Source organism: Pyrus communis, chromosome 17, assembly GCF_041283825.1.
Source record: "Pyrus communis isolate YQ-2024b chromosome 17, ASM4128382v1, whole genome shotgun sequence".
Classification (NCBI taxonomy): Eukaryota; Viridiplantae; Streptophyta; class Magnoliopsida; order Rosales; family Rosaceae; genus Pyrus; species Pyrus communis.
The window spans coordinates 23,809,895-23,823,811 of record NC_142581.1 but is presented as its reverse complement, the minus strand read 5'-3'; the positions used below and the strand labels follow the sequence as shown (position 1 = coordinate 23,823,811).

Here is a 13,917-nt window from a genome sequence, read left to right as displayed (position 1 = left end):
AGTGTAATTGTGCCAAATGAACTCTTCATGGTTAACCACCAAAAATCTATCTCTACAAGGAATTGGCCAAACGTTTGATGCATGGTTGTGCTAAAACCAAAGGGAGGCAGTAATCATTCCATTGTAAATTAACCAAGCACGATCGGTTCTTATACTTAATTAGAGGTACTAAAAGTTAAGGTATTAGGTAACACTGCTGGATTCAGGAATTTTGTTCCAGGATTTCAAAAGTTTCGTAAAATTTTTTTGACAAAAAATCCAGCAGACAATGATGTAGTTTTGAACCCTCTTCCTCTCTTACTAATGGTATTTTTTTTTTTAAAAAAAAAAAAAAGGAAAAGAAAAAAAACAAAGGAATGAGGGTTTGAACCAAAAATGGAGTGATCACTTGCTAAATGAAAAGACTTGTACAAAAATGGATGGAAAATCAACTTCTTTGACGGATTTGCCTAACGTGAAACCAAAAAGAAACTACAAAGATGAAAAATGCCTCGAAATAAAATTACAGGTATGAGAGTGAAAATCCGAGTAAACCAGTAAAATTCCTGCAAATTAAGCAAATGCCTATTTACCCAGTGGGCTTTATATCAAGCTTAAAATTCGCAGGTGTTCTCACCTTGGACCAAAGCCTTTAACCAAAACATAAAAATATAAAAAACTAAAAAGCCCAGCAATATTGTTTCCCATTTTTGCTTTGGGAAAGTCTATTGGGGTATTGGATCTCCGTCTCCCTGACAGAGTTGAACTGTTGCAGTTAAAGTCAAAGTCCAGCAGATGCAGCTTCCGAGAACCAATTCGACAACCCCACCTCAGAAAACCAAGACTTATCAACTGGGTGTTATTTTTCTCAAATTTTGCAGGAAAAGCAGAGTTATCAGCCATGGAAATGGAAGCAGAAGAACATGATCATGAAAAAGAAAGTCTTTACCCTGAGTCTGGGAACCAAAAGCAGAAGATCCCAGTAAAGGGTGTCCAAGATTTGCTATGGACACCCATAAATTGGTTCAGAATGCTGAGCAGCGAGTTGCATTGGAGCTTTGTGGTAGGTGTGGTGATCGTGTACGGAATCAGCCAGGGTCTGAGCATGGGGTTGAGTAGAATTAGCATACAGTATTACTTGAAAGACGAAGAGAAAGTGCAGCCTTCTGAGGCACAAATCTACTTTGGGATCATCCAAATTCCATGGATTGTGAAGCCTCTTTGGGGTCTCCTCACTGACACTCTTCCTGTTCTTGGCTACCGCCGAAAACCCTACTTCGTTTTTGCTGGTAAATTATGATACCAACTCATTTTTCTATATAAATGTGTGTTTTGATTTTATATAATTTTAGCTGCTGCTTTTATTTTCTATTGAATTTAGGGTCATATTTTTATGTTATTTCAAGATCATTTTATGTTCTAGCTTACTTGATACGTAAACAACCTAATTTGGATTGGCATCGTATTCAAATTTATTCGGGGATAATTTGAGCAATTTAATAAGGACGTTGTGTTATATGTTGTCACATATAATTTTCTTTTTCAGCTACATCATATGATTTTGCAGAAACTGCATTGCATGAAATGATGGTTAATAGGAGAGTATCATATTTCAAGTAGAGGATTCATCTGTTCATTTAAATGTGGGCTAACAATAGTTTATTTATGACAAGTAGAAAGCACTTCTGACGGAAGACATGACACAAAACCGAGAGCAGTGTCGTTCGAGGATTCATATAGCAGACCCCACTTAGTGGGATAAGGCTTTGTTGTTGTTGTTGTATAAATACATACACGAATTTATTATTCGACATCAATTTTCGTAAAATTGAGAAACTACTGGTTTGTAAAATCTGGCAATTGTAATCTTTGGCTAAGTGTTGAAGTCCCATATCCCTTTAGTGCCCTGACTTCCATTTGCATAGGTATTTGTAATCAGATGCTGCATTAGTTTGTCTCCAAGAGTTGCCATGTAACTTGGGTTCTTGCTTTTCTAATCTAATTTCGAATTTAATCTGTATAAGCTGATTACTATATATCTTTTAGTAGTACGACCTTATTATAAAGAAGAAAATACTACATTACCTGAACGCTGTTCCCTTATTTTTCCTTTCCTGTTGGTCTTTCCAGGTTTGCTTGGGGTGACCTCCATGCTTGTGTTATCACTAGACAAGAATTTAAATCTCACAATGTCCTTGCTGGCTCTGATGGCGGGGAGTGCTGGAGTAGCAATTGCCGATGTAACAATTGATGCCTGTGTTACACAGAACAGTATAAGACATCCATCCCTTGCTGGTGACATGCAAAGCTTGTGTGGACTGAGCTCTTCAGTTGGGGCACTGGTCGGATTTTCACTTAGTGGGTTTCTTGTTCACCTTGTGGGCCCTAAGGTGTGCTTTCGCATATAGTTGTGACATAAACCTTTGGCATTGTCAATCTTTTGGTATATGTTTATACTGTTAAATTAGACAGAACTTTGATTTGATATCGGATTTTGGCAACCTTTCGACTGAACCATATCATGTTGGTATAGTTTCATTATCCACTCAGATAATTTATCAGCTTAAATTGCTTTCTGACCGGTAGAAGTTGGCATTTCTATGACAGGGTGTGTTTGGGTTGCTCAGCATCCCTCCAGGGCTGGTCGTTTTGGTTGGGATAATGCATAGAGAATCTCATGTGCGCAACTTTGCTTATAAACAGGTGAGATTACTTTACTTTTTTATTTACCCATTTTAGCACCTGCTTTCTCTGATGCTCATGCCAATCTCTTAATTTAGGTCAGTGCAAAGTTACTGGATGCTGGTAAGGCTATGTGGACAACATTAAAATGTGGTAGCGTATGGAGGCCTTGTTTATACATGTACTTGTCACTTGCTCTAGCCTTGAATGTTCGTGAAGGAATGTTTTATTGGTACACTGATGCAAAGGAGGGTCCGTCTTTCTCTAAGGTAAACGGAAATGCTTCTATAATTTTAGTGCATTTCTTGTGGCCGGAAGTTGTTTGGTCTGGTGCGCCTAAATCCAAACTCATTGTTTATATGCTTCCTACAGGAGATTGTCGGATCCATATTCTCTATAGGTGCTGTTGGCTCCCTTTTGGGGGTCCTTCTCTACCAGAACTTTTTCAAAAATTACCCTTTCAGGGATGTTCTTTTCTGGACTCAGTTGCTCTATGGTGTTTCAGGATTGCTAGATTTGGTATTGGTGTTGCGCATAAATTTGAAATTTGGTTTGCCAGATTATTTTTTTGTTGTCATTGACGAAGCCGTTACTATGTTGATTGGGCGTATGAAGTGGATGCCTCTCCTTGTACTTAGTTCCAAACTCTGCCCTGCGGGTATAGAAGGCACTTTCTTTGCGTTACTGATGTCGATTGACCATGTAGGGATGCTCTCATCTACTTGGGCTGGAGGCCTCTTACTCCACATCTTGAATATTACACGGACACAGTTTGAAAATCTTTGGATGGCCATTTTGATCCGGAGTTTGTTGAGAATTGTTCCTATTGCGCTACTTTTCCTAATACCCAGAAGTGATCCCAACTTATCCATTCTTCCATCTGATATGTTGAGGACCAAAAAAGCCGACGATGTACATGAGTATGAGACGCTTGAAATGGCCTCCCTTGTCACTGGCACTTGATCAGAACTATGGATTTGTTAAGTGCAGTGTCGAGGAAGAATCGCTTCTAATGACTGTTGGGAGGTACCGGAGAAACCCTTTTTGGAAATGTCATAACCACATCCTTGAGAGAAGGCATTTTTCACGTTCTCTAATTACAAAAGACTATTGATTATACTTTTACCATGGTGAAGAACTTGGATTCACATACAGCAATCTTTTTTCCGCAACAGGTTCTATTACCGCTCTAGTGTTATGAGAATGCACATGGGGCGAGCTTGGTGATTCGAGGTAAGTCATTGTACAGGTGTTGCATGCATCTAGCTGAAGTAGTTGTCTGGTCTGAGATTCAGAACCAGTAGCACTGTAATCAGATAAAGTGGGAGTGCAAGGATGGACAGCCTGACGATTTTTCTTACTCTCTTCTCACTGCCGAAGAACAGTGGCTTCAACCTCGCTCGTTTTTGTAAGTTCTTATAATATTCCTACAAATGGTTGGTCCTTTGCAAGTGTTGTTGTGTCAACTGAAGTAAACCTTATGCAGTTCTTCAACATAGGTCAATGTTTTGATGTGTATGAAATTTTATATAGTTCTTTAACATTGTCAAAAACGCTTTCAACTATTCTTTCGTGCACTCATACGTAACTTGTTGCATCCAAGCATATCATACAGGAAAATAATACACTCTCACTTTATTACACAACGGCACTCAGAAATTGCAAATAGCATGCATTCGTTACTCTATTCTAAACTTGGGGAGGGTTGGCACCAATGTAGCTTTGCAACAGTGCACTTTTGTTTGTTTTTGGGGGGGGGGGGGATTTGGTTTTAATTACGAAATTACCCTTCTTATATGTGAATATGGGCTATGGATGCCTTAGCCGTTTTAGGCCCGTAATAAGCCTGACACAATTAGTTGTGGCCCCTTTAAACATATCTGGTTTTTCTTTAGGTTAACGGTTTCATTGGCAAGTTCACTTTCATCAAATAGATAGGGGGGTTGAATGCCCTAAATATGTAAGCACACTTAGTTGTATTATTAGTGAAAACAAATGTATTCTTTTTCTAATATTGCTTTAATTTCATTTTGAGGAGAGAATAAACAAGGTTTCTTTTCTTATTATTTTTCTTGCACAGGTATATGGTATTAAAACCTTTAGTATATTTTCTTATTTACATGACAAATTTCTCAACTCACGCAGCGCGCAGACAGGAATACTTGTAAGTGATTGTATGTTGTATATCCAGATAAGAACAAAACTGAATCAAAGAGAAATTTAGAAAGAGAGAGAGAGAGAGAGAGAGAGAGAGTGCAATGCATAGAATGCGACCCTACAAATCTCCATTCATTCACCGTGAATGAGAGAGAGGATGAAGAACTGTTTGAAACACTTTCAGTTATTTTAAAACATTTTTTATAATAGCCGCTATCCGAGACCTTGAAAAGAAATAACACTTGCGACTTTCTATTCGTACCAATAATATATCCCCACTAAAAATTATGAAACCTTATTGGAAAACGTTTAGCACAGAGACATGGTTAAAAAGTAAATAAATATATCTCCTTGTCGTTTAATGAAGGCAATAACCCATTTTAATCAGATAAATTATCCACTTCCAAGGACATAGATCCTTTCCGGATCTAATTGTCCAATTGTTCTAATATTAAGAATCAATGAATTTGAATCATTGAAATTTGATTTAACGGTTAAAGTTATTATAACTTTTAAAATGAACCTCTGTTTGTAACCGTTAGATCAAATTTTAATCGTTCGGATTCATTGATCCTTAGTATTAGGATAATTGGATTCGAAGAGGATCTATGTCCCACTTCCAAAAGTAAGAAACGAAAAGAAAGAGAAGGAAAAAGGAAAGTATGATAAGTAAGTGTTGAGCCTTATCCACAAGAACACGTCGGCAGACTTCCCTCGGTTGAAATTCTTACGTGTCCAGGACCTTCCACGCAATAATCGCCACCGGCCCAATTACCAGGCAAATCACCCCGCACAGCTCAGAACCTTCGGGATGCGGGCCCCCACAATTTTATCCAAACACGCACGTGGGCGCACCTGGCTTCGCGACCACCGCAGAAAACGCCAAACTAGATGACGTCCTCTGACGCTGCCGGCCGCCTCCAAGAGCACAGTCACCGCCCAGACCCAATGGCGTTTACGTAAATCCAGTCGGGTCCATTTATGTCCGCCCACGTGGCGTATCCCTGGGACAATTGCCACGCACGTGACGGTCGTCCATGGGATCGTATTGTGCGCATTCCTCTTCCTCTCCTCTGCGTTAAAAGGAAAGGGAGACACCGCCACGCGGTTTTTGTTTCGTTGACGCGAATTTTAGAAACGTTTCTGGAACGGGAAAGTCGCTGAGTTAACTCGCTGTGCAACTGCGTCAGGTTGGTGTTTTGAATTCTAGAACCGATGGTTCAGCTAATGAGTCCGCGAAAGGTGACGGTGAAGTTGGACGTCGATGAGTCGTCCGGCACCCGACTCGGTCCGAGTCACAAACGGCTCAAACTCGACTCGTCTCCGCAGGTATAAGTTCATCTCTTTTCAATTTTGTTTTCGTATTATCTGATTTTCAATTTGTACAAATTGAATTGAATTGATTTGATTTGATTTCCCTGAGTTTTCCTGGCAACCAAAGAGATTACTCATTAGGGATTGATTTTCAGGAAGAGTAGATATTATTTTTTTCCCGTGGTGTTTGATTTTCAATTAGCTTAATTGAATTATTTAAATTTTCTTGTACTTTCTTTGCAACCAAACAGATGGAGTGGTTTTCAGAGAGAGATGATTTTTTTTTTTTTTTTTCAAATTTGATGTGATGTATTGAGTGTATGCTGATCTTTTTATGATGTTTGTGTCTAAGATGCCGGGCGATGTTGATGCGTCGGTGTACCATCCGCTGGATGAGCCGAGCCCACTCGGTTTGCAGCTCAAAAAAAGTCCATCGTTTTTGGATTTGATCCAGATGAAGCTGTCCCAACAAAAATCTGATAAATTGGCAACACTAGGCAAGAGAAGTCACAAGGGAGCAGCTGCTTCCGGTGCGCCGGATAAGCTCAAGGCTATGAACTTTCCGGCTTCCCTTCTAAGGATTGGGACTTGGGAGGTACATAACTCCCATTTGATTGTGAAATTATAGTTTCCAAGACGAACACGTTTTCTGTATTCGATTTTGTTTAATGTATTGATGGTTGATGTTGGATTCAAGTATTATTGATTTTCTGCTGCAGTATAAGTCGAGGTACGAAGGAGATCTGGTGGCGAAATGTTATTTTGCCAAGCATAAACTTGTGTGGGAAGTGCTTGATGGTAGTCTTAAGAACAAGATGGAAATTCAGTGGTCAGATGTTGTGGCTATCAAGGCAAACTACCCGGATGACGGACCGGGGAGTTTGGATGTAGTGGTAATTGTTCACTCTAACCTAATTTTCTTTTCCCCTTAGAAATTACGCCCTACCGGTTCATAATCTGTTAATATTCTTTCTTGGTGCAGCTTGCTAGACCGCCTCTTTTCTTTAGGGAGACCAATCCGCAGCCGAGGAAACATACCTTGTGGCAGGCAACGTCTGATTTTACTGCTGGACAAGCCACTTTGAACAGGTATATCTAACCTTGTAGTCAGTATAGTCATTAGTAGAACATTGAGAAGCTTTAAGAAAGAAGCTACTGAACTATATAGATGGCTTTAAGCAAGAATCTTTGTTGGAATGTTCCCAAGTTTGATTACACGTTATTTGAAACGTCAGTGGTAGTTACCATGGTTATGAGAACTTTTTAAAACATTGAAAAGCTTGTAGCGTAATTTTTACAACCACCGTCCATGTAAAATCACAATTATGTTCCAGAATCTCCTCAATTAGGATGATCTAGTAGCTAGCAACTGATTATGCATACCATTGAGTGTGGAGAAGTCTCATTGATTGTGTTAATTTGTAATTTGATTTTTCCCTTTTTTTGTCTTAAGGCGACATTTTTTGCAGTGCCCACAAGGGTTGCTTTTGGGCAAGCATTTCGAAAAGCTTATTCAATGTGATCCTCGTCTCAACTTTTTGAGCCAGCAGCCAGAAATTGTGCTAGAATCTCCGTTTTTTGATGCTAGAGTTACCGTAACAAGTGACCTTGATGACGAATATAGACATCGGTTTGGTTCAAAGATTGAAGAGGGGTCTGCTATATCTGGTTTGCAGGAATCAGCATCACCTTCTGGAGCTCATTCGTCGCCATCTAAGAATGAACAAGATTTTAGTGGTAGAGCTCCTGAAAGTTATTCCCAGGAAATTTCTTCGTCTGCCTCAGGTAAATCTGCAAACCTTAAAAAGAGAGTTAATTGTTATGGTGATAAATAAATAATTAACCATTAGTATTACAAAGTTGCTCAGTCACTATGTTTGCTAAAATTTCAATTCTCACTCTCATCTTTCATGACTTATGATTAAAATTTGTGTGTTTCTGGGTTAAAGATTTTATTCCCATTCATTTGTTGTCCTATTTATTTCTTGCAGTTGACTATTTTTCATTTTTCATCGTATCGTCGAGTAACTTAGAAGCATATACATCTGGTCACTTCTGTCTCTCTGTATATATGAAATAAATAGCAACAAAATCACTTACTGATCCCTTGCAATAGAAATTATGTTGGCAAAGTATGAGTCAATTAGACAGACTGAGAATTATGTTTGGAAGTCCCTTCATCAGCATCCCTTTGATTTTGGCTCATAACAGGGTTGGGATCGGTTATTTTTCTGGTACTATCCATTCAAGGGATAAAAGGAGTTACTTTCCTGAATAAGGGATAAGAAGATCTGAAAAGAAACAAGTAACGTGTAGAAAAGAGAGAATTTGAAACATGATGTTCCATACGTTCATTTGCAATCGATTTGGTTAATCAATGTAATTTGTACAGAAATACAGTAACATGGAACGTACACAGCATGAAAACCAAAAACGAAAGCTGAAAACAGTTTTAAGTAGGTTTTCTCTAGTAGCTTCTCGTATTCATTTTGTGTGAAAACAATTTTAAGTAGGTTTACTTTTCTAGCTTTTCGTATTCATTTTGTATGACATTTCATGTGCATTTCTCCCTCATCCCTCATACCACACTACATCACATTCTTGGTTCATCCATCTTCCCTCCACATTATTGGTTAATCTGTATTAGTTTAAGTATGCACTTCATACGATATTCACGTTTGTGGTGCAATTTTGTTATGGAAACTACATTGCACAAGTTCTGTGTCTAACCGTCATTTCATATACAGTGATGGACACTGCCGGAACCTCAAAGATGCTCAGCAAGTTCAATCAAATCAAAGTTCCTGGACTTCCCTCGTCAATGTCAGTGAGCGACTTCGTAAGCCACATTGGAAATTGCATTTCTGGCAAGGAACAACCTAGCTCAGACATGTTGGAGGAAATTACTCAGTACTTGTTCAGTGATTCCCAACTCCCATTACCTTCTGATGAGCAGTCCCTTATGTCAAGAGTCAATTCCCTTTACTGCCTCTTGCAGAAGGATCCTTCTACAGATCTAAACTTGCAGGCCAGAAGTGATGACTGGTCGAATGGAAGCAATGGTCGAAAAGCAGCGGAAACTAACTCTGCTTCTGCATCAGCTTATGAGAGCAAACCTGTAGAAGGCTTTCCTGCACCGAAGGGCGAACCCAAGGATGATTTTGGTGACAAGCAGGAAGTGACCATGCCGAGAAGGGATTCATTCGGCGAGCTTCTTCTTAATCTTCCTAGGATAGCAAGCCTTCCTCATTTTCTGTTTAACTTGTCATAAGTTTATGATGTAATTAGGCTAGGGAGTAGCCATTTACCATCCCGGATTAGTCTTTGTACAAAAGTATAGAAATCTAAATGGCGGTTCTCGAGTCTGTTAATAAAACGTGTACAACTTAGGGATTCAGAAATGTACGTCGGTGAAGAATCCCGACGTGTTTATAACGCCGACCTCGTTCTTGCTAGAATCTTACCGTCTTTCGTGTGTCCTGCCCTGTCTTACCTTTGTATGCAATGAACTTTTCTTCCGCAGCCATGTGAGTTCTGTAATACTCTTTTAAGTCTGCCCTTCTGTAATTTCTTGCGGCACGCCTTCTTTCTTGATAAACTGATCTCGTTTACCTGGCTGCCTCCAGGACTGCAACTTTCAATGCGTTTATTTCTGAGCGCAAATGAAAGTGATCAGAAAGACGGGCTAAATGCTCGTTTTTAACGGCACTATATTGTCCCCAATTTGATAATTACCACCTGCACAACCTGTTAGGTGTGGAGTTTTATCTTAAAAGATCTCAGTATTAGTTATAGTGGGGTTGAGATTAAAAAACTCTTATTTTTTTTAAGATACGATCAATGTGGGATATTTCAACAAATACAAATTGTATCCTGAAGGATGCTTATCATCCTCTACTTTATGTTAATTTTGTTTCTTGTTGATGATCGCTTTGGTTTAACAAAGATGAAGGCGCTGAGTTTTTAGCGCCGGATCGGCATCGGCCTTTGGCGACAGTGGCGGAGAACGAACTTGGACTGTGGGTGAGGCATTCATTTGACAGACAAACTATCCAAGATAAATACAGCTTGGACATATACTTTGATATATGACTTCTGCAAGATTCTTCACAATTTAGTAACAAGCATGTGCAGAGGGCGTTAACACCTGCACTAATGTATCTTTGTATGTGTCTACCTTCTCCAACCAAATGTACAAAAAGAATAAACAAACAAATGACAAATAACAAACAATATCTATGGCTCGTCGGGGCCTTCATCACCCACGGTGTCGTCTTGCAACATGTTCATGAGCATGGTAACCTGGTCTTGCAGCATCGCGTTCTCTCTCTCCACGTCCGAACGCTTGCTTCGCTCTTGGAGGAGTTGGAGTTGCAGGTGCTCTAGGCATCTGGCGTCCTCTTCCAACTGCTCATTTAGCCCGTCAATCTCCCTATCCTGAAAAGATAACAAATAATAGCAGTTCAATATATTGCAAAGCAATTCCTTTGGTTGGAGATGATGTGACCTGTTTGGAAATGACACCTTTCTGTTCATTTCTTGAACGGCAATCCTCCGCATCTTTTCAACAACATCGACATTGACTAGCTTCCTCTTTTTCCCAATCAACCACCCTTTAGGATAGGTTGCGGCATCAAAGTCCGGCGGAGGAAGTAAGGATTCAGCTGAGGGTCGCTTCCCATTGATATTTGTTATAGGTTCCAAGGGTTCAAAAAGGGCCTTTCGACGTTCAGAGAGCTCAGGAGCAGCAGTTACGTCCTGCATCTCCTCTTCAGTGATGGGCACTTCCTGTTTGTCGGGACTATTATTAGCAGTGTCTCCTGTTACCTTGTCTATATTCCTCCCGCTAGCTGTGGGAAACAAGTTCACTTTCTAGTGCTATTGAATTTAGAGATGCAGATCAAAAGCTCAAACCAGAATGGATGGTTGGCCCTATTTGCTATATATTTGTGTACCATGTAGTGAACATGCACGATGATAGTATGCACTAAGTGATATGTGGAAAACAACAAGGGCAGGAATTTCACCACACGAACTTGAGGAAGAATATAGTACCAAGAACACCCTGTACAAGTGCATGATCAGGTGCATAGAAAAGAGGATGGAGACAGTGTGGCGATCCTTGTACATACCATGCTCCTCAGATTAGATACATGGATGAAATCCGACACTTGGGGATATTCTTAATGAAAGAACTACCAAAACCAGTCAATAGACGGATGAAATCCGAAACTTAGTGTGGTATGTATCAAGGTATTTGGAGCTGTAGACTCAACTTCCAGATGAACATCTATGGAAAGGATCAAACAGTATAATATGATCACCAAATAGGGTAACTAGCACTAAGGTTTAGATAAGAGATTTGTAATTATTTAGGTAACATCTAACTTGTGTGTAATAGAATTATTATAGTATTCAAATCTGTCCAAACGGTAAGATAAGAAAATTGAAATACTTTTATGTTCTAACATTGAACTCGGGCTTGTTTGGAAGTGTTTTTAAAATGACTGAAAACGCTTTTGGTGAAACTGATTTTGGGTTCTAAAAGCACTTCAAGCGATTTTTGAAAGAACCACTAGATATGTACTTCTTGCAGAAAGCATTTAAGTGTTTTTTCAGGATCCACTTAAGTTTTTACTAAGGATTGGTTTCAAAAATATTTTCACCAAAAGCGTTTTCAGTTATTTTAAAGCACTTTTATACGAGCTCCTAATCTATAGTAGATTTTTGGGAGATTTGTATTTGGGGGCAGAGTGGGGAGCAAGCTACTTTTAGCGAACGTGGCTATGGCTATGCCTAAAAGGCTAAACACTCTGGTTTTTATTGTTTTTTTTTTATCTTTGAATTACGATATGCAATTCATTAACAAATGACATAACGTGGAATACTTTTATTAAAATTAAACAAAATCACCTCTTAACACATTTAAAATGAACTCACTCTTATTGAAGAATGAAATATGTAGTACAAGGAAAAATCAAAGGACGAAAAGAAAGCGTCATGGTCATTTGAATAATACAAGAAATAACCATGTTATATAATGTATAGAGTATGAATTAAATTGATTGTCTCCTAGCCTTTACTTTTTTTATTTTATTTTTTCGCGAGTATAGTAGCGCATGATTATCCTTTGAAGACGTCAAAGATTACAGGCCAGAAATGAAAAGAAATTGAAATGTAAATTGCAATTAAATGCACCTAATAATAATGAGAGAGAGAGATTAAACTGTTGATGAAGAGTTGCTGACTTTGCTCCATTTTGAAGTAGCGAATGAGCAAAGTCAGCAACTCTTCAACAACAATTTTATCTCTCTCTCTCTCCAGCCCAAATTAAGGACTGTTTTATTTTTAATCTTAGTAATCATGTTAGAATTTTACAATTAATCAAGCAATAAATTAAAAACACGATAAAATGAAATGAGTGATAGATGCAAGAATTAATTCAGCTTCTGTGACGGTGCGGCTTCAATTCGTGGTGATAATTATGATTTAGGGTTATGGATTCATTTAACGAATATCCTTATTTCTTCGTAAACAAATTCAGCTTCAAACTGTTGAATAAAGTGTATAAATTACATGCAAAATTTAAGAAAGATGATGCAAAAACATGCATCTAATTGTGAAGGAATTTGTGATGGGAGGTGTATATATGTATGCATATCTTCAAAATTCTTCATGTATTAGTAATTAATTAAAAAAAAAGCCCAATTGGAGAAACAGAGAAAGATGTAAATATGGCAACCCTAGTAGATGAAACGAAGGAAAGAAGTAGGGTAAGTACCTGATGATATTAGTGATCTCCTTCTGGGTTTCCAGTCAATCCTTGTGGAAGAGACGACTGCAAATCCTTCCAAACCCCCATCACCGCCCTTCTTCCCCCCATCAACATCTCTACTAATATTAATATTCTCCCTCTCCATCGAAACACAAACTATTCAGGAGAGATAGAGAGAGAGAGAGAGAGTTGTTCTTGTTCTTGTTGGTTTGGTATTTTATTTGAGCGTTTTTCTTGTTTGATTCCTCACCTAGAAAAACGAGGAGATAATTGTTTTGTTGGGTCGATGAACACGATGGACCGGGACCACTTCCATAGTTCCATCCCATGCTCATGTCGTATTTTTGACGGTTCAGATTTGGCATTTGGTAGGCGACCTGAGGCTAACAGTTGACCCTTCTATCTGCTATTGCCACTCGGTGTCCGGGTCCCCCCCCTTCCCATTTTCTTGCATGCTTTCTAATCGTATTAAACACGTTTAGACGATGTAGATTGATATGAATTATGGCTTTTACGCTAGTCTAAATTTAATATTCTGTCCGAATTTTTTATTTTTATATTTAAAATAAAAAGTAGGGACGGAGAGGGAGAATGCGTGTATGGCTTAACATTATATGTAGATGAAGTTTCAATAAAATAAAAAAATAAAATTTGGATATGTAAAATTACATTGAAGCTTATCATCTTTTTTTGTGTAATAGAAGATTAAATAGTTTTTTCATCATCTTTTAATTGACGAAGATAATTGTATTAATAGGTACTTTAGATAATGTGTGCATGGTTTAACATCATTTGTAGGTGAAGTTTCAATAAAATAATAAAATAAAATTTAGATATGTAAAATTACATTGAAGCCCATCAATTTTTTTTTTTTATGATAAAAAACTAAATAGTTTTTTCATCATCTTTTGATTGACGAAGATAATTGTATTAATAGATACTTTAGATAATACTTAATCGAAATGAAACACTGTCCAATATTTCTCAGTTTATTATTATTATTATTATAA

General features: G+C 38.3%; 3 protein-coding genes across 5 annotated transcripts; 2 read left to right on the top strand and 1 right to left on the bottom strand.

Moving 5' to 3' along the window:
- Positions 1-711: 711 nt before the first annotated feature.
- Positions 712-4,238, top strand: LOC137709369 (putative folate-biopterin transporter 3). 2 transcript variants are annotated; one of them, XR_015958835.1, is made up of 6 exons: positions 742-1,268; positions 2,110-2,369; positions 2,587-2,682; positions 2,760-2,930; positions 3,034-3,687; positions 3,837-3,975. XR_015958835.1 is itself a non-coding variant. In XM_088689933.1 (5 exons), exons 1-5 carry the CDS (start codon positions 881-883, stop codon positions 3,622-3,624), a joined length of 1,506 nt encoding a protein of 501 aa, XP_088546059.1. In that variant the 5' UTR covers positions 712-880; the 3' UTR covers positions 3,625-4,238. The 2 variants fall into 2 exon arrangements, 1 of the variants encoding a protein (XP_088546059.1); XM_088689933.1 differs by having other exon boundaries at positions 712-1,268; positions 3,034-4,238.
- A 1,663-nt stretch (positions 4,239-5,901) lies between these two features.
- On the top strand, positions 5,902-9,654 carry LOC137709370 (uncharacterized). Its single transcript, XM_068448461.2, has 6 exons — positions 5,902-6,147; positions 6,485-6,727; positions 6,852-7,025; positions 7,115-7,221; positions 7,586-7,917; positions 8,880-9,654. Exons 1-6 carry the CDS (start codon positions 6,034-6,036, stop codon positions 9,401-9,403), a joined length of 1,494 nt encoding a protein of 497 aa, XP_068304562.2. The 5' UTR covers positions 5,902-6,033; the 3' UTR covers positions 9,404-9,654.
- Positions 9,655-10,167: 513 nt separating this feature from the next.
- On the bottom strand, positions 10,168-13,151 carry LOC137709371 (Snf1 kinase interactor-like protein). 2 transcript variants are annotated; one of them, XM_068448463.2, is made up of 3 exons: positions 12,914-13,151; positions 10,657-10,982; positions 10,168-10,569 (listed from the first exon to the last, which is right to left on the bottom strand). In XM_068448463.2, the coding sequence occupies exons 1-3, from the start codon at positions 13,050-13,052 to the stop codon at positions 10,369-10,371; spliced, it is 666 nt and encodes a 221-aa protein (XP_068304564.1). In that variant the 5' UTR covers positions 13,053-13,151; the 3' UTR covers positions 10,168-10,368. The 2 variants fall into 2 exon arrangements, with proteins under 2 accessions (XP_068304564.1, XP_088545234.1); XM_088689108.1 differs by having other exon boundaries at positions 10,657-10,920; positions 12,914-13,054.
- Positions 13,152-13,917: the final 766 nt, after the last annotated feature.